The sequence below is a fragment of the Pecten maximus genome, chromosome 4, assembly GCF_902652985.1.
Source record: "Pecten maximus chromosome 4, xPecMax1.1, whole genome shotgun sequence".
NCBI lineage: Eukaryota > Metazoa > Mollusca > Bivalvia > Pectinida > Pectinidae > Pecten > Pecten maximus.
The window spans coordinates 47,900,703-47,921,825 of record NC_047018.1 but is presented as its reverse complement, the minus strand read 5'-3'; the positions used below and the strand labels follow the sequence as shown (position 1 = coordinate 47,921,825).

At 35.6% G+C, this 21,123-nt stretch overlaps 1 protein-coding gene across 1 annotated transcript; it reads right to left on the bottom strand.

The window, feature by feature from the left end:
* Positions 1-1,472: 1,472 nt before the first annotated feature.
* On the bottom strand, positions 1,473-20,965 carry LOC117326299 (fukutin-like). Its single transcript, XM_033882986.1, has 5 exons — positions 20,738-20,965; positions 20,221-20,483; positions 19,584-19,717; positions 2,995-3,119; positions 1,473-2,833 (listed from the first exon to the last, which is right to left on the bottom strand). Exons 1-5 carry the CDS (start codon positions 20,917-20,919, stop codon positions 2,617-2,619), a joined length of 921 nt encoding a protein of 306 aa, XP_033738877.1. The 5' UTR covers positions 20,920-20,965; the 3' UTR covers positions 1,473-2,616.
* Positions 20,966-21,123: the final 158 nt, after the last annotated feature.

The following is a 21,123-nucleotide window of genomic DNA, read 5'->3' as shown; positions in this document are numbered from 1 at the left end:
TCGAACTTTAAAGTATCTCAACAAAATTATGATGTTTTCATTTGTTGTAGTTGTACATCATTGTTACCAAGACCAAAATAAGACTAAATTTTGAACTGTACTATGTAACCGTCAAAATTTTAGGGAAAATTTATCACTTTCCTTGAAATGTTGTGGATTTTTTTTAATGCAAGTCTGTATTGACCATATGATCCAATGCTTCCTTTCTAGAGCATTTGTTTGAGTTTGACTGTTGACAATAGTACAGAACACAACGACTGGCATTGTCGATTTTCTACGACTACATCCATGCGGAAGATCATTTTCAGCATTTGCAGTGGTGTGGCGTCTTTGTATCATCTGTCCCGAGTCAGGTTTCCCAATTTAACAAATAACGCTGACCAAAAAAGCCGAGGGAACTGATATTAGGCCAATGATATGCTGAGATGAAGGAGAAGGGCTTCAAAGTTCCTTCAAATAACTCTGTTTGACCTACTATCAAGCTCACAAAGGGTAAATACGTTAAAAACTGGAAATGACTTCTCTATATCAAAGAAACCCGGAGTCGTGATATTAGACTATAACGTGCTCGGGTGGATGGCTACTATGTTTGTTAAAATGTAACAGGGATTAAATGCTTTAAAATAGTAACCAGTGAGCAATACAGGCCTATTGGAACTGCTTGGGAAGGAGAGGGGGGAGAGTCCCATTGATTACTGTCAGAAGAAGATACTTACATTTATATATATTTACATCTGAACCTTGTTCAGCTTAGTAAAAGCTGTTAACAAATTAACGTAAATGCAGGGGGGTTGGGGGGGGGGGGGGGAGGTTTAGAGTGCTAATAAGCGCAGAATTGATGTAACTTAATGATGACCTCGTTTCTTTGTGACTTTACGAAATGTCAACTAGACGGCGCCATTTGGAAAGTAGTAGTACTGATCAGCGCAATTTTAGCGTTTTCTCCCGTTACCCGATGATCTCTGTACTAAAAACTAACGTCAAGTGAGGATTTTGTCAAAAACTAAAGTGGATATTGCGGAAATGGGTGCATATTTAACTTCTGTTCCACGAGTTACGCTAACAAACAAAAAGTATTCGACCACGTCACTACTAAATCTGTCAAACACGATGCGCTTGATAACCATAGTTAATTGGAGATGGAAATAGTGGATTGTGAATATACAATTAATGAAAAACGTAAAAGGCATTAAACAAAAATGTTGAGGGGTTTCTTTTAATTTTGTTGACAAAACTGATGTCTTTACGTAGATATTATCTTCGCAACCACAGCTGCCGTAGTTACCAACGTCGCCAAATGTCTAAACTGCTATTTTATGAATTGTTTGATGTAAGTACATGTATATGTATTGAACAGTTTTAATTGCGTTACAGACGTATTCAATATATAGAAAATGTCTATATCCCATTGCGTTCATACCCCAACAAACGCAATAAAAACACCGTCCAAGCCATATAAACAACGGAATTAATTGGCTGTTTTGAGCACTGTAATCAAAGGTGATGTCAAGTAAAACATTGCATATGCAAAATTATGTACATTTTAACAGAAATCGTATTCTAAATATGTTACAGCAAATATTCTATTATTTACCTTAGTTTTTAGTTAATACAAAGTTCTTTATGCAAAGCCTACATTATTCCTTTTTGAGGAATTGGATGTACAATTCAGAGCGGAAACTTTATAGTATTATCTAATATCGGTTTAAAATACATATTCAAGTTTAACACATTAAACAAAGATTTTAAAAGATATATCAACTTCCTGTGCATGTTACAACGAGACCAAATACATGTTGCTGTATTTCCTGCTGTGAGTATTAACTCAAGTAATGGTTCGTTTTTAATATGATGTTTTTTTGTTACAATTTTACAGTTATCTAAATCTGCATAGTTTTACATATTATTAGTTGAAGAATAAAATTATCATTAATGATATTCTTTTGTAGTTTTTATTTTCTATTGTGTTAACACAATATAGATTCCCTATGATCACCTACTATGACCGTGAACTTCATGTGGTCCCTCTCCCGCCAAGCAAGTCTTGCTTTAAGTCATGGAAATGTGATATCGAAAAGTTGTTGAATCAGTAACCAGTAATCAACAGGGATATGTGAACACCTTAGATAGAGGATTCTGTAATGTTCAGGAATAGGGATAGAAAGCTAATATTAAATTGAAATGATCTCAATTTGCTCTGCATTATTGTAAAGTGCTAAAGTATCACGGTACATTGCGCCTGATTGATAATATTGCAAAAATCAGGCTTGGAGTTCGCATGATTAATAATATTGCAAACATCAAGCACGGAGTTCAAAGTTCAAGGTCCCTTTTAAATAAAAAGAGATCATCAGTTTATAGACAATACCTTGAGTTCTGTAGGGGTTTAACTCAAAATGAAAGTTGTGACTTAGCGACATTGTAAGTTTGAAATAAGTTTGATATATCCACAAAAATGTATGTGTAATTTTATGCTAAATATTTTATTAGTGTAAATTGAAGACATCTACACGACGTACACTATTTATTTGATCATCCAAATATGTATTCAAATTTTTGTTTGTCATAACTTTACCAATACACAGATCAGCTGTTTCCTGTTGTATGCAATATATACTAAGAATAAACCTTCACGACACTGCCCCATTGGTCTTTCGGCCAGTAGCCATTTTTACGCACATTTGAGGCGCTACTTTTCCAGTTCCATTTTTTCTTCGGTGTAAACCAGTTCGAACCATAGTTGGCCTCTATGTATATCAAGGGTGGACAAGGAACACGCAGGAACAGGTCTTGGAGGGTAGTCCAGCAAAGATCATACTTCGGAAACACATACCTTTCAACAGAATAAAAATGATGACTATTAAATCTAAAATAGTTTTCGAATCCAAATACACTTATTATTATTCATTCATTCTATTCATTTATTTTGAAAACTTGAATTGGTAGATGAGTTATGGCGCAATGGCAAATAAGATTGTTTAATTTCAAACTTACTTTTGCTTTTCTCCATTGCTAACGTCCATTCCACCCAACCACAAGTGATCTGGCGCTTCGTAGACAAAGAAAATGTCCAATTTGATCCCCCAAGCTATGAATGATACTTCCAATGAGTCATTAAGCTGATTAAATAAACAAAAAAACAACCTATAAATTAGAAATAAGTACATTGTGCCAATGAGAAAATAAAAAAAACCTCTATAATTCGTGAATCTGATGTGTAGCTCCCGTTAAAATATACGGGATCATGTCCTTTAGTGGTAAACTCTTAATATTCTGATGGCGCTATACAATGTTTATAGATTATCTGAAAACATAGACCTTTTTTAGCTCACCTGCCCGAAGGGCAAGTGAGCTTATGCCGTGGTCCGTGGTCCGTCCGTCCGTCAGTCTTGCCGGCCGTCCGGCCGGCCGTCCGGCGTCAACTTTTTCATTCAAACAACTTCTTCTCAATAACCAAAACGCCCAGGGACTTGATATTGGGCATGTAGCATGCTGGGGAGAAGGGCTACAAAGTTTGTTCAAATAAATGACATTGGCCTTCATTCAAGGTCACGGGTCAAATAGGCTATAATCTTCAAACGACTTCTTCTCAATAACCAAGAGGCCCAGGGACTTGATATTGGGCCTGTAGCATTCTGGGGTGAAGGGCTACAAAGTTTGTTTAAATAAATGACCTTGACCTTCATTCAAGGTCACATGGGTCAAATTGGCTATAATCTTCAAACAACATCTTCTCAATAACCAAGAGGCCAAGGGACTTGATATTGAGCCTGTAGCATGCTTGGGTGAAGGGCTACAAAGTTTGTTCAAATAAACGGCCTGAAGAGTCGCCATGACGCGACGAAAGCGCTAACGGAGAGTTGGTTTTTTTATTTTACTTATATATATATATATATATATGAATATATTTCTCTCGGTACAACTACGACAGGAAATTCAAATCTTTATCTTCGGATCACCAACTCAGAGTGTATATGATACATTGTGCTAATAAATAGATATATAGCTTAGAAACACAAATGACGAAGGAAGACAACTTTTTGACTCGTGCCCTGACCAGGCCTCGAACTCACGATCTACGGCACCCAATCGCCTAGCCAGAAATACCCGCAGCCTATACCACTGCGCCACATCGGCGTATATATATGAATATATATATATATACTAGAAATTGTTGGCTAACAATTTGACGGGCTTTTCACCTTCTTGGCATAAATGACATAAAGGCTTGGTATTTCCAAAGGTTAAAAAAATTATTTAAGAACACTTGATGGTCATCCACATTCTAGTTTTGAATAAATCTGGCATCATTAAATAAAACGTTTCAACAAATGTTGGACGAGGGGAGGTAACTCGTACAGCACATTGTATGAGTTATCTCCCCTCGTCCATCTAACGTTATATCTCAGATGCCAGATTAATTCAAAATTTCGTACCGCATTAATGGCAAATGTTACCGAAACACTAAAAACACCAAAATCATCAAAAAAACATGCTGCATCATACTGATAACTTTTTGGGGAAAAGATTGAAAAATGAAGATTTTCTAAAAATAGACTTATTTGACCCCATAGCAAACGCATTTATTTGACCCGGCTGACCCTAAAACTTTTTGTGAGTAAAAGCTAGAGCCAAGCATTAACTACAAATAACATAATTACCCGACCCCTGTAAAATTAATACTTTTTTAATTATGGGCATTTTAAGCTTTTTAATACATGACGTCATGGCGGCCACCTTGGATTTCAAATCAACTTAAAAAATAACATAACTTGGCCAGGACAATCCAAGGATTATTTCAGCTAAGATTGAGCTGAATGCCACTTGTGGAACTTGAGAAGAAGTTTAAAATGTAAAACTATTTTTAATATAGAATATATAGGGGGAAATTCAAAATGGCGTACAACAGAAACCGTATGTGTCACAGAAAAACTGAAAGCGTCAACTTCATCAGAATGACATTCTACATCATACTAGGAACTTTTTTTGGAAAAAAGATTGAAAAATGAAGATTTTCTAAAAATAGACAAACTTGACCCCAGGCGAGCTTTTTTATTTGACCTCTGACCTTTAACTTGTAAGTTTATAAAAGTTAGCCCCAAAGGTACTGTAACATAATATCATAACATGACTCTTGTTTCTTGAACACTTTTCGAGTTATGGCCATTTTAAACTTTTGAGGTATGACGTCATGGCGGCCATCTTGGTTTCTTGACCTACTTGAAAATGTTGCTGTCACCCCTTCAACTCATGCCATATACAATAGGCATAACTGACTTGGCATACCTTTTACCATTTTCCCACAACTTGTGTGACAAAATAAAATGCAGAAGAAGAATAATAATAATAATAACTAGAAATTGTTGGTTAACAATTTGACGGGCTTTTCACCTTCTTAGCATAAATGACCTAAAGGCTTGGTATTTCAAAAGGTAAGAAAAAAACTATTTAAAAACACTTGATAGGTCATCCGCATTCTAGTTTTGAATTAATCTGGCATCTGAAATAAAACGTTTCAACAAATGTTGGACGAGGGGAGGTAACTCGTACAGCCTTGTACGAGTTATCTCCCCTCGTCCAACTAACGTTATATCTCAGATGCCGTTATATATCTGATGCCAAATTAATTCAAAATGGCGTTCCGCGTTAATGGTAAACGTTACCGAAACACCAAAAAACATGAAAATCATCAGAATAACATTTTGAATCATACTTAAATTTCTTTTTTTGGAAAAAGATTAAAAAATGAAGATTTTCTAAAAATAGACTTATTTGACCCCATAGCGAACGCTTTTATTTGACCTCTGACCCTAAAACTTTTAGTAAGTAAAAGCTAGAGCCAGCCGTTAACTACAAATAACATAATTACCTGACCCCTGTAAAATGAATACTTTTTTAATTATGGGCATTTTAAGCTTTTTAATAGATGACGTCATGGCGGCCATCTTGGATTTCAAATCAACTTAAAAAATAACATAACTTGGCCAGGACAATCCAAGGATTATTTCAGCTAAGATTGAGCTGAATACCACCGGTGGAACTTGAGAAGAAGTTTAAAATGTAAAACTATTTTTAATATAGAATATATAGTGGAAATTCAAAATAGCGTATACCGGAAACCATATGTGTCACAGAAAAACTGAAAACGTCAAATTCATCAGAATGACATTCTACATCATACTAAGAACTTTTTTTGGAAAAAGATTGAAAAATGAAGATTTTCTAAAAATGGACTAATTTGACTCCATAGCGAACTCTTTTATTTGACCTCTGACCTTAAAACTTTTGGTTAGTAAAAGTTAGCGCTAGTCATTATCTACAAATAACATTATTACATGACCTTTGTAAAATGAATACTTTTAGAGTTATGGCCATTTTAAACTTTTCAATACATGACGTCATGGCGGCCATCTTGAATTTCAAACCAACTTAAAAAATAACATAACTTGGCCAGGACATTCCAAGGATTATTTCAGCTAAGATTGAGCTGAATGCCATAGGTGGAACTTGAGAAGAAGTTTGAAATGTACACACTTTTCTATTGAAATATATAGGGGGAAATTCAAAATGGCGTACAACAGAAACCGTATGTGTCACAGAAAAACTGAAAACGTCAAATTCATTAGAATGACATTCTGCATCATATTTCGAAAGATTTTTTGAAAAAGAAGGAAAAATGAAGATTTTCTAAAAATAGACTAACTTGACCCTCAGGCGAGCTTTTTCATTTGACCTCTGACCTCAAAACAATGCATTATTAAAAGTTGGCCCCTGATTAGTCCTACAATAATATATCTTTGAAATTATTTTAACTGTTACCGTTTTGGAGCTATGGCCACTTAAGCAAAATGAGATATGACGTCATGGCGGCCATCTTGGTTTCTTGACCTACTTGAAGATGTTGCTGTCACCCCTTCAACTCATGCCATATACAATAGGCATAACTGACTTGGCATACCTTTTACCATTTTCCCACAATTTGTGTGACAAAATAAAATGCAGAAGAAGAATAATAATAATAATAATAATAATAATAATAAACAGAACAGAAACAATAGGTCTTTTCACCACTTTTGGTGAAAAGCCCTAATAAACAGAACAGAAACAATAGGTCTTTTCACCACTAAGGTGAAAAGCCCTAATAAGCAATGAACTGTTACCAGATGTAGTATACAGTCGATATGAATACAATTTGGGTGATAGATAAATAAAATGTCGCCCGTTACCTGTCACCCAAATTGTATTCATGTCGACTGTATACTACATCCGGTTACAGTTCATTGCTTATATTTACATTAAGGATATTTTTTTTAAATATAACTGTGTCTATTTCTTTGGAATATAGTCTGTAAACGTTCTCCCTCTTTCTGTGTGTTTATTTACTGGAAGAGTTTGATTAAATCAATGTCATCTAAGCTATTGATTTAAAGCCATTGTATATGTTATCTAAGGCAGAGTACAAAGCGTTGACGTAACGTAGTCCAATATGGCGTCAGAAATGACGTCATTATAGCCTGATTTAAATCAGGGTCATCTAAGCGATTGATTCAAACCCATTATACATGTTACCTGAGGCGGAGTGCAAAGCTTTGATATTACGTAGTCCAACATGGCGTGAGAATAACGTCATGTGACGGGGCATTGCAAATTGTAGTATAGTGTGATATACTGCAATTTGGTTTACTAATGATGTATAGGCGACGGCAAAACAGAATGTAAATATATGTATATGTATATCTACCCTGTAAAAGATGCATACTTCTATTTTGCTAGCAAGTCGCATATAGATTAAATTTAATATGAATGAAGGCAAAGCCTTAGAAGAGCGCAGCTATAATCACCTGACTTACCGTTAATCAAGAAGGAAACACAGGGACCTGAGAATAACAGTCTAAGAACATGTACCACATTTATTTTCAGATATATATATAGAAATCTATATATATATATATATATTTTAAATTATTTAAAATAATAACACAAAGCGTCTGCAAAATATGCTATGTACAAGCTAGGCCAATATTAGGTCCTAAACCAATACATATACTATGATAGACTGTTAATTATACATCCCCGATTAAAAAACAACAAAACAAAACAAATAAACAACAATAAAATATATCGTATTACTATGTACACTAATTTACAATTAAAACCTGCCCCGAACACACATTCACCGAGGTTTTATCCCCAACGAAGCCTCTCATTTTCCTATAGCTTACAGTAACAGAAAAGCAAGTAGTGTGTTTCCATCGGGATCGAACCCGCGATCCCCGGTTTTGCTGGTCAGCCGCTTTACAGACTGAGCAAAAGGACTAGAAGGCAATCGTATCAATATATAAACTGTTTACAATTAAAACTTGCAACTTATATGTTACGGGTTTGGGTTTTGTTTTTGTTTTGTTTTTGAAGCACGGACATATGTTAGTATGTATATCTAAGTCCGTGGTAGAAGTAACAAGAAGCAAAATCACTCACTTAGACTATTATTTGAGATATGTTATAAACATGCATCGAGGTTTTTAATCTGAAGTGAGTGCGTACTGGACAAGTTGTGAAATAAGGTCAGTTATTCAGTTTCCACACAAAGAAACAAATTACTAAGTCTGTTTTCTCCTGGGAATTTTGGTATACTTAACGTCCTCACTGTATTCTAAGACAATGCGAACTATAACGTGGAAGTTTGTAATAGAACATCACATAGATTTTGGAACTTTAGACTAATACAAACAGAATGGAATCTCCTCATACAAAGATATGTTTATACACACTGCACAATGATAACTTGTACTACATTTTTCACGATACCTTGTTAATCATAATACATATATAACGTTTCTAGTAATTTAAGGTCAGGGTCTAAAGAGGTCGACACAGTATTTTTTTTTTTTTTAATTATGAAGTTTTATTAATAAAATGAAAGTTTTGATTTTTCTATAGGATAAGTAAAATGGAACAGCTACTGCAGTTTATACAATCTATGTCCACTTAGATAATACAGAAGATATTGAATTGTTTCCCTTAAATTATCACATATTTCAGACATCTGGAAGACGAAACTCTTAAAATATATGCGCTGAGAAAGCGCGGGAATCAGTGGCAAAATCTTTGACGTTGAATTTTTATGACGTCACGCTTGACGACAATACAGCACCATTCTGAATGGGGTGTTCAAGTCAGTAATATTTCAGGGTTTTCGGTTGTAACATGGAAAGTTGTGCTAACAATGCTATTATCTAAAGATAACACAATTAAAAACTGTTCTATGTAACGCACATATGCAGCAAAATAACCTCTTATTCTACTCTCGCATCCAATTTCATCAGCACCGAAATAGGGAGGGTTCCGATTAAGGTAACCAACGAAATATCTCAAGCCAATCAAATTCGCAAAATACATTGATAATTTTTAAATGAATCAGACCTTTGACATACGTTGTGTAGATATTTCAAGAATTAAGTAATTTGAACTAACTTTCAGTTATTTGTTTCGACGAGAGAGAAATTAGTCAGATCTCGTCGTGTAGGGAATGAGATTTCAAACATGGCCGCCTCTACTGGAGGCGCGCGACTTTTCCCGCGGGACACGATTTCAAAGTTAAAGGGGTATATAGAATTGATTGGAAATATAGCTTATACACGTGTTGTCTTAAAGAGAGCTTCGCTCTCGCGCCCTTCGGGCGCGATGAGCTGCGCTCTTATTATTAATAATTCATGATTCAAGATTCTTTATTCACTCAAGACACACACAATTAATAAAACAGATGAAATCACACACACTCATTCTACATTTAAGTGGTTTTTTTCATAGATGAACAAGACATGTTAGCTTGCTCATTTTAAAGAATAAAACAAAAAACAGAAATACAAACTTTCAACACTTAAAAAACGCATTTTTATGTCATTTTGTAGAATAGTAGTAACACAACTTACAGGATTTGGGAGGAACTATCACAACAATGCAAATACAATGTACAATACATTGATCCATTTACAGATAATCTGAACAAACAAGATGTCACGTACTTCCCAGAGTATCACAATACGCCTTTTAAGTGACGACTTCATGTTGATCAAATGTCATTATGTGTGAAAAGCTGGTCTTTTTATGTATTAAAAAGCAGTAAGTTAGTTTCAAGTTACTAGCGACAATCATATCAGATGTTCAGGTGTTGTAAATGCACATGCCCTGATAGGTGTCACATTCTTACATTTCTCAAAGGAGTGTTCTGTGTTAAACCAGAACAACATGGAAACTTACCAAGCAAGATAATATTTTTTTATATTTTTATTTTTATTTAGTTATAATGATATTCCCAAACTAAAGTATACATCGTTGTTATGCAGCATGTTACCCTTTGAAAGTAAGCAAATTCGATAATAACAAAAATGGCGTCTGCTAAAGTAATCAAGCATTGACGATAGATGACTTTTTAAAGCAAATCGCTTGAAATCACAGCGGCATGTATTTACTAAATACATCAAGTCGACACTAACAGTAGGGGTATGCCGGAAAATGCAAAACATGAATCCTAGAATATAAACACTCAATTGAACAAAGTTAAAGGTATGTATCTAATATATAAAAGCAATGTTCCTTTTAGCCCGTACGCACCATGATCAACGTGAATCAAACGTTTTAGTTTAGTCTTGATGTTTATCTATTAACAATGTAAATTTTGACAATGGTTTCTCCGAATGTACCTGAAACTCATGCAAATCAACATAATACATAATAATCATAAAAAAAATAATAATCAAACATGTGTAAAAAATGAATATCTATATTCATTTTACCCATTTATATTTATATATAAATGGCACAATAGACTGTAATAAATTTCTCATGTATTTACATATCTGAACTTGTCATGGAACTACAATTCTGACACAGTTAAATCCTGTATACCAGTTTCATAAATGATCGTTCAAATATTCAATGCAAATTGAGTATCAAGATGCAATGTTCAATAATATCACAATAGTTTACTTATCGAACTCAATAACCTGTCAATTTCAGCATTATGACGTTTCGAAATCCTATAACAAAGTAGAAACTATTAATCATTTCTTAAAACGAATCGTTTAAAAGTAATCTCGAACAGCTCGAATATTAAAATATTTGCATGTGTGTAAAATTACTTTTGTCAATTTCTATTTATTTCATGATACGTTAAAATGTTATAGTTGCATTATTGCTAAGCGTGCTGCACAAAAGTTGTATGTTTTGATATGATCATTCGAATAAGATGTGTTTATAGTTTTCAACAGAGAATAGTCAGTTTAGAAAAATAATTAAGTCAACCAAATACAATAGATTAAAATGCATGCACCTAAATCAATGTAAAACTACATGACAGGCTTAAAACCCACAAACAAAACAACATACTATGTAATTTCAAAAAGTTGATAATTTTGATATTTGAAAGAAAAAGCACACAAACAAAACGTTCTACTGCTCAGGTATTTGCCAATGACATCATTTATCTATCTATTGCTTAATAAAGGATGAATTAAAGCATGAATGTAATCGCCTAAAGTCCAATATTGCATTCATTCACTATTATTCTGTTATGTTAAAGTTTTATATGACGTAACATTCATGTGCGAGAATATCATCGAAAGCTTAAAATTTGGCATTTCTTGCAACAATACCAAATTAATGAAGTCAACATGAGCGGAAATATAGAAAAAAAAATCTCAAAAAAAAAAAATATCGCCAAATGATAAAAAAAAAATCGGAGATCAAAGTGTGCTGCGCGTGCATGACCCGAGTGGCCGTTCACTAACAAACAAACACGTTGTCACGAACAAGTGGTCGAACGAAGATACACACAAAAGAAATAAAGCGGAGAGACAAAGGAGAAATCATGCGATATATTTCACAAGTTGGACATAATATTGAAATTGATATACTGTCATACGGGTGAAATATATGTTACATTCAGGAGGAAACCTTTCAATTTTCTTTTATTGCATTTAAAGATAAAAAGCAAACTTAACAGTAGGAAATATTACATTCATAAATTTGAAACAACTTCTTGATATTTCACAATATTAACGCAGCTTTATTAGTATGTCCTCCATGAGCTTTGCATATGCTGCGCATGTCAACCGGAAGGCGAAAAAGCGAAAAAATACCGCGAAAAAGCGCCGGATTGTAGGACGAAAACGTTTTCGCTTTTTCGCGTGCATTTTGTCGCTTTTTCACTTTTTCGCTTTTTTCGCTTTTTCGTGTTAGCTTAATGCGAAAAAGCGAAATTTTAACATTAGATTTTCGCTTTTTCGCGGTTTTTCCATGGCGAAAAAGCGAAAAAGCGAAAATGGCACAAATCAGCCACCATACATCACATTTAATAACAAGAGGCCAAGCTCTCTGGACGTTGATTTGAAATCCAGCTTGTACGTGCCAATTTTAGTCTTTCAATTTTGTTTGATTTTGCTATATATTCTTTGTATTTTCAACTTTTTCAATGAATTTTCCAGACTTTGTGTATTGATCGTTTTAAATGAAATTTTGTACTCTAATAGAGAATTGTTCCCTGTTTTCATCTCATAATATTTTCACTGTTTTCCGATGTAAATGACTAGAGAAATCATATTTTTTTACAATACCTAATTTTTTGAACTCCATTTTGACGTTATTTTAGTAACGTCATATAGAGAAATGGCGTCACACGGAAATTATCAGTGTAGACAATTCTGTATTGCTCCATAAATACTCAACGGAAAAATAAATAAATATTATGAGAAGAAACTATGGACATTTCTTCATAACATGACGAAATATTGTCAAAATCCGTTCATAAACAATGTCAGGAAGTTTCATTGAAAAAATGTGGAAATACAAAGAATATATAGCAAAGGAAGAAAAATTGAAAGACTTTTGGCACGTCACTGTATTTGACCATTCTCTGCATCCATAAACAAGAGATCAAGAGGGCCTGTATTGCTCACCTAATTATTTCATGCATTATATGTTTACATCAAGTAAGCATACTGAGTCATGCCCATCAAGCCCCTAGGGGCCAAGACTCACGGTTTACACAAAATTTATTCCCGTTGAAACTAGAGTTTGCTATATGTTTCCCCTATGGGCCCCGCCCCTCAGACCCCTGGGGACCAAGATCCAAATATTAGTGCCCTGGGCCTTTTGGTTAGAGAGAAGAAGTTGCACAAAGATTTTAAAACATTTGACCCCTGTGACTTTGAAAGGGTCAAGGTCATTCGTTTGTACAAACTTGATAGCCCTTCATCTAAGCATGCTACAGACCAAATATCAGTGCCCTTGGCCTTTTGGTTAGAGAGAAGTTGCTTAAAGATTTTAAGACATTTAACCCCTGTGACATTGAAATTGGGCCAAGGTCATTCATTTGAACAAACTTTTCAGTCCTTCATCCAAGCATGCTACAAGCCAAATATCAGTGCCCTGGGGCTTTTGGTTAGTGAGAAGTAAATGTTTGAAATATTTTTAAGACATTTGACCCCAGTGACCTTGAAAGAGGGTCAAGGTCATTCATTTGAAAAAAAAACTTGGTAGCCCTTCATCTGAGCATGCTACAGGCCAAATATAAGTGCCCTGGGGCTTTTGGTTAGTGAGAAGAAAATGTCTGAAAGATTTTTAAGACATTTGACCACAGTGACCTTGAAAGTGGGTCAAGGTCATTCATTTGAACAAACTTGGTAGCCCTTCACCCATGCATGCTACAAGCTAAATATCAGTGCCCTGGGCCTTTTGGTTAGAGAGAAGTTGCTTAAAGATTTTAATACATTTAACCCCTGTGACATTGAAATTGGGCCAATGTCATTCATTTGAACAAACTTTTCAGTCCTTCATCCAAGCATGCTACAAGCCAAATATCAGTGCCCTGGGGCTTTCGGTTAGTGAGAAGAAAATGTTTGAAATATTTTTAAGACATTTGACCCCAGTGACCTTGAAAGTGGGTCAAGGTCATTCATTTGAAAAAACTTGGTAGCCCTTCATCCAAGCATGCTACAGGCCAAATATAAGTGCCCTGGGGCTTTTGGTTAGTGAGAAGAAAATGTCTGAAAGATTTTTAAGACATTTGACCCCAGTGACCTTGAAAGTGGGTCAAGGTCATTCATTTGAACAAACTTGGTAGCCCTTCATCCATGCATGCTACAAGATAAATATCAGTGCCCTGGGCCTTTTGGTTAGAGAGAAGTTGCTTAAAGATTTTAAGATATTTAACCCCTGTGACATTGAAAGTGGGTCAAGGATATTGATTTGAACAAACTTGGTGGCCCTTCATCCAAGCATACTACTAACCAAATATAAGTACCCTGGGCCTGCTATTGGCATGCCTTTCTCATCCTAAATGTCAATTTCTGTTGCCCTTATAAAAATATTGCAAAAGTAGGTCACAGTGACCTAATATTGCAATTATTGCTATCGGCAGGCAATTATTATCCTAGATGTCCATTTCTGTCGGCCCGATATATTTATTGAAAAAGTAGGTCACAATGACCTAATTTTGCAATTTTTGCAATCGTCATACCTTTCTCATCCTAGATGTCAATTTCTGTTACCCTAATAAAAATATTGCAAAAGTAGGTCACAGTGACCTAATATTGCAATTATTGCTATCGGCATGCAATTATCATCCTAGATGTCCATTTCTGTCGACCTAATATAATAATGAAAAAGTAGGTCACAGTGACCTGATTTTGCAATTATTGCTATGGGCATGCAATTATCATCCTACAGGTCAATTTCTGTCGGCCTAACATAATTATTGAAAAGTAGGTCACAATGATCTAATTTTGCAATTTTTGCAATCGACATGCCTTTCTCATCCTAGATGTCCATTTCTGTTGTCCCTTGTATAATTATTGAAAAAGTAGGTCACAGTGACCTGATTTTGCAATATTTCTATTGGCATGCCTTTCTCATCCTGTTGTCATAATAAAAATATCGAAAAAAGTAGGTCACAGTGACCAAATTTTGCAATTTCTAGATGTCAATTGATGTTGTCCTATCATTATTATTTAAAAAGTAGGTCACTGACCTAATGTTGCAAAACCAGAATGATGTCAATTGATGTTGTTCTATCATTATCATTTAAAAAAGTAGGTCCCTGACCTAATTTTGCAAAATCCAGATTGAGCATATGGTGTTCATAGATGTTGTCCTACTTTCCATTTGCACAAGTCACAACATGGAACAATGTGAAGAGCGATATACATTTATAAGTCACCAAAGGTCACAGGTCAAATTGATCATCAATAAAGTATAAATGCGACATGCTTTCAGCTTGCACATTATCACTACATAATACAAATCACCAATATATACTGAAATGAAAAAGAAACGCAACTTCAAATTGTAGGTTTAATAAAATAATACTTGTGAGCATTATGTTTAAATTTCATATGTAATAGTTAATATTGAATATTGATGTAACATCCTTTAAATGTTTAGAGATTTTTAAGAACAGGTCACTTTGCTAGAAGGTCATGATTGGTAGTACCCTACGTGAATCCAAGTTGAAATGGCAGCAGTTTTGAAACCGTGCCCTAATATCGTGTGTGTCCTCCTCGAACAGTTATCACATCTCTAATTCTTTGTTGCATTGAGTTCATCAGGGCATTGACTTTCCGTATTGGAATGTTATTCCATTCTTGGACGAGTGCATTTGCTAACTGAGGGAGGGTATTTGGGGGGTTACGGCGATTTCGAATTCTTCTGTCTAATTCATCCCACAAATGCTCGATTGGGGACAGGTCGGGGCTATATGGAGGCCAATCTATAGGAACAATGTTCTGTGTCGCAAGAAAGTCTCTACAGACTCTTGCAACGTGTGGTCTTGCTGAATGGTTAGATGATGCTGCCTAACAAACGGCACAACATGGGGCCTAAGGATCTCATCCCGATAGCGTACGGCCGTTAAATTCCCATTGACTATCACCAAAGGCGTCTTCAAACCATGGGAGATTCCCGCCCAAACCATAACTGATCCACCCCAAAATCGGTCGTGTTCCAAAACACAGGCGTCAGCAAAACGTTCGCCTCGACGCCGGTACACACGTTGACGGCCATCTGCTCGAAATAACGTGAATCGAGATTCATCGGTGAAGAGCATAGACCTCCAACGTCTCATAGGAAAACGTCTGGGCATATGTGCCGTTGCCCATTGCATACGACGTGCTCGACGTTGCGGTGTTAGTGGTAAACCAACGTACTGTCGCCTTGCACGCAAATTAGCCTCACGCAGTCTGTTGATCACTGTTTGGGGATGAATTCGACGGTTATGATTACCAATCGTATTCCTTGCCGTTTCAGCGGCCGTTAATCTCCTGTTACGCAGGTGTGCCAACCTAAGAACCCGGTCTTGACGTCGCGACGTTACGCGTGGACGTCCTGATCTCGGCTGGTCATCGACTCTTCCTGTTGCGTTAAGACGTGAAACTAATCGACTAATAGTCGATTTGTGAACTCTGAATTGTCGAGCGACGTGAAGTTGCGTGTTCCCTGCCAGAAGCATCGCTATAGCACGTCCTCTATCAACCTTTGATAACCGTGGCATAATTGTAAAAGGAATTATTGTTTGCAAAAGTATTGGCGATGATGTGGCTCAATGTTAGTGATGAATTGATACTGGTTTGAATGAAAAAAGAACGCATATGTTTGTACAGGCACGGTTTTTGATGTTTTTACCGCGCCGGAAGTGCATAGGTCTCTAGTCACACTTGGGTGATTTTGAAGATTGGTATGGGTGTTAGGCAGGGTGCATGTTTATTTCCGCGATTTTTATACAGATATGTATATTTAATACAAAATTAATCACAATTTTCCATGTTGCGTTTCTTTTTCGTTTCAGTATATATGCATATGACTATAATCAATTAGAAACCTATACTCTCTCCAAATTTGATTTAAATTATCACAAGATTTCTGATATTTACCATATTTACACAAGGCACACTTTATACCCAAAACACATTTGTCAACAGTTATCAGTGATTTAAAGCTGTACACTGGGTAACGGGACAGATTTCATTACTAAGTAATAACTCTGGAGATAGGGCTCCATTCCCAGACCTCTGCTGCCCTTTAACTAATTAATTTGATTGTTTTCCTGTGTAACCCTAAACCAGCAATACCATGGTCATGAGCCTATAAACAGTCACACAAGTTTTTGTTTTTATAACAAATGGAGAGATTTTACCTCGCGAGACACTCTGTACACTGTAGCAGACGACATAATGTGTATAAAGTAACACGCATAGCAGCAATTTTTTGCAGCGGCACAGGGATATACGATGGCCGACAGCGGCCGCCAAATAACAACTACAGAGTAATAGATTTGTGTACATGTGCATTTTCTAGGCGTACAGTACAACTACTCAATATTGCAAAATGCGTACATGTACATTTTGCAACTTGTCATGTACAGTACAACTACTCAATATTGCATAATGCGTACATGTACATTTTGTAACTTGTCATGTACAGTACAACTACCTAATATCCATTAACATTCCTAACATTCGAATCCAACATTCCACGTAATTCCACGGTATGAAATTGAGGTTACTTAGTGCAGGAGGATACGTGTTACATAGGGTTGAGCACGTGGTGACAAACTTATATTCCGAATGCCTTTTAGTCTGAAGACTCAATAGTTCGAAGACCCAACGGTCCAAAGGCTCGATAGTCCGAAGGGCCCCTAGTCCGTAATATACTTATACACGTTGTGCAGTAATGTTGATATTTAGTTTTATATTAGCATTACTCAAAATTTTTATTAAATCTTTTTTTAACCCTATTGTGAAAAATAAGAAATTAAAGATAAAGACAGATTCAAAATCAAATGGTTCAAAAGAAACTTTCACAGTTAAAGATTTGGAGCGAAAAAATCAACAGAAATAAACAGAATAAAAAAGCATGCATGGCATGCGCAGAAAGAGTTCTTGACGCGTAAACACAAACATTTTGAGCTTTTTACAGTTCTTGGACTTGATAATACCTAACAGACTATCGTGAATCAGAAACTGAAAGAAAATGTGTATTTATGAAAGTATACGGGGAATTTCCAAAAAAAAGTTTTTTCTGAAAATTAGTCCCTCAATGCAACGGCGGGTTTTACAGTCCATACAAAATGGCGGGACACCGAAAGCGTGGACCTGGGAAAACGCAGACAGATTCTGCCAAAAGTGAGTGGAATCGGCAAAACCCGAGTATTTCCTTAGAAAAGGAAATGATTCGTTGGAACTTAGCGAGAAAAGAAAAGGAATAGACTCGAATTCCGATTTTGCCGGACGTCTATTGGGTTGCTGATTACCTTTTGAACATTGTCAACTTCACCGGTCTAAAATGTTATCGATGTTTTGTATGCATATTGCTACATTTTAAAATAAAGTATTTAAATGTAACACGTTTGTTTTTTTCGTTCAGTTACCTTGGTATTACGTGAATATTATGTTAATATGTTTAAATGAAAGCATTATAAGGCAAAGTTCACGTATGCTCGACATGTAAACAACGACCATGTATGTAGTTTATGTTCAGCACACGTAGTTAAAGCCTCGTTCTCGGCTCCGTGACAAATCTCGCGATTGATATATGTGCCTTTGGACTAAAAGGCATTCGGAATATAAGTTTGTCACCACGTGCTCTACCCTATGTAACACGTATCCTCCTATACACCAAGTAACCTCAATTTCATACCGTCAAATCGCCTCATAACTCCTCAGAATAACGTTCGGCATGTCCCTGTGACACCGAGTATGTCCAAAATGACACCGTAAATTGAGGATTACTCGAAAATGAAAACATTTAACAACTCAAATTTCTTGTCAAATCTAGTTCGTGTCGACCCCAATCATGTGTCTTGAAATCCATTCTGACAGTCCCACTGTTTCTGATATCCTCTGTCCACAAAATTTTAATAATTCTACTTCCGGCTCCGTCCAGGGAGCTAAAAACCATCTCGCATAACAACAATCTGGGGTCACGATTGGAGTCACCGTTACTATATATAGAACTTTACTTTCAACATCCTTAAGGGGGGGGTTTCAGCCCACTATCAACAGAATCACACTTCGTCCGTGGTCCGTCCTTATTCTTAATATAAACATGGCCGGGGTGCTTATTACTTGCGTTTTTGTATTACTCTATTATTGGTAATGAAGACATGAAGCTACAGCTTAAGATTTGTAAGACATACTTGTGTGTAAAAGGAATTATTTACTCGTCATATACGTTTTTCGCTACTTATAAATCACTGTGTTCTGAAGTAGCCCGTAAGCCCTATATTCCATAAAAGATATCTTAAAGAATGTAGCTTATTCTGTTGAAAAATGCCTTGTTACAAATCCTTTTAACTTCAATATATCAGATATATCAGTGTATATATTGGTGAGAAAAAAACAAATCGTATACATGTATACTTCTCTTCCGATAGTTTTTAATTTTCTCGTAGTAGTTCTAGTTCCCTATTTTACGCGAGGAACGTCTGCTCAACAAAGCATCATTACAATGGGCATGGTCCATGCCCTATGGCAGATTAGTGATTAAGAATCTTAAAAGTGTATACTTATCAGAATTCGAGGATCGCTTACTCTGCCAAGCTGTTGTTTGAATTGAAATCCGGCTTTCTTCATATCAGGGATAATTTGTGGGTTATAGTCTTTGGCCCACATTTCCAAATCTATATCGACGGAATGTGGAATGATGTCACATTCTCTGTACCAACCTAGTGATATCATAGAAATAATTTTGATGTTAGAATTTACCTTTGTGATCACTTCCAAATTTGAAAAGGAACAACACAGATCAATAACAAACAAATAGAAAAACTTTATGTGGATTTTCAGATTTTTTCCTCATCCCGAAACCACCAGGTACCACACTGTCAGTCTTTCTTACACTATAATAGCAACAGATACGGTAATTATTATAATATGGCATATCTACAAACGGTAATTATTATAATTTGGCATATCTACAAGTAACACAGAAACTAATGAAAAGTTGAAAGGTCAAAATCTGGATGGGGAGGAACAACAGCCAAAGATTTGTATTGAATTTCATAAGAATCTGAACCAAATGTATAGATGTACAATGTGAGTTTAAACAACAAACGTCAAGCACATTGGTACATTTGTAAATGAAATTTTTTTTTATAAAAATTAAAGCAAAAATGTTATCTACATCCCTAAAGTACAGTCTTGTAATAAGTCGAAATGTATGTCTCACCCAGAAGTGTGCCACTACTCAACCAGAAACGCACACTGAGTTTATCTAAGACTTGTTTTGCTCCTGCTAACACCTGTCTCGCCTTTTCCCTGAATGCGTTTGCTGCCGACGATCTGTCAGGAGGATACATTTTGAAGAAGTTGTCTGCCGCTGTTTTATTACAGTCAATGTACTTGGATTGCGCAACTGTCTCTGGAAACTTGTTCGCTGGTTTGGGGATATATAGACGTAAGCCATCTATCATTGCTAGTTCTAGATCAAACCTGTTTAGGAAAATGTAGTTTATATTTCTTTTATGTAAGCTTAAACTTTTTTTTCTCTTTTAATATATCTTGGGAAAACTGCCCGCAATGAACCAAATGAAACCATTTTATGTTCAGTTAATGAGTATACCAATTAAACATGTTAATATCATTCTATTTCAAATAATATGTAAAAAAAATCTTCCACCAGATATTTATATAAATGATCATTCACCCTTTAAAATTTACCATTCGCAATTACATATATTACTTACTTTTCATACAAACCGGCGTTCTTTCCTATCCTAGCGGCGCGTTCGTGAAAAACCACAACGCGAATGGTAAACTCTGGATACTTCATCGCCCTGAGGAAAATGTGTGTTGTAACGTTGTATGTTGTTTTACCATTCTTGTCAGTGAATTTGTCGGAAACAACAGCTACATCAAAGTCGTACATCCGTAGTTTGTAGAAAAGATGTCCCTTTGGAGTAAATGTTGATGTTTAAAACAACCATACTGAATTTAAGGTCATTCTGTGGAATTGAAGCATACGAATAACATGGGTTTAAAATGATTTTAGACCAAGTTCTAGTGTCAGCTCCCTTAACTACATGTTAACTCATGTAATCAATGTGGGCATTAACTATTTTACTGTAAAATG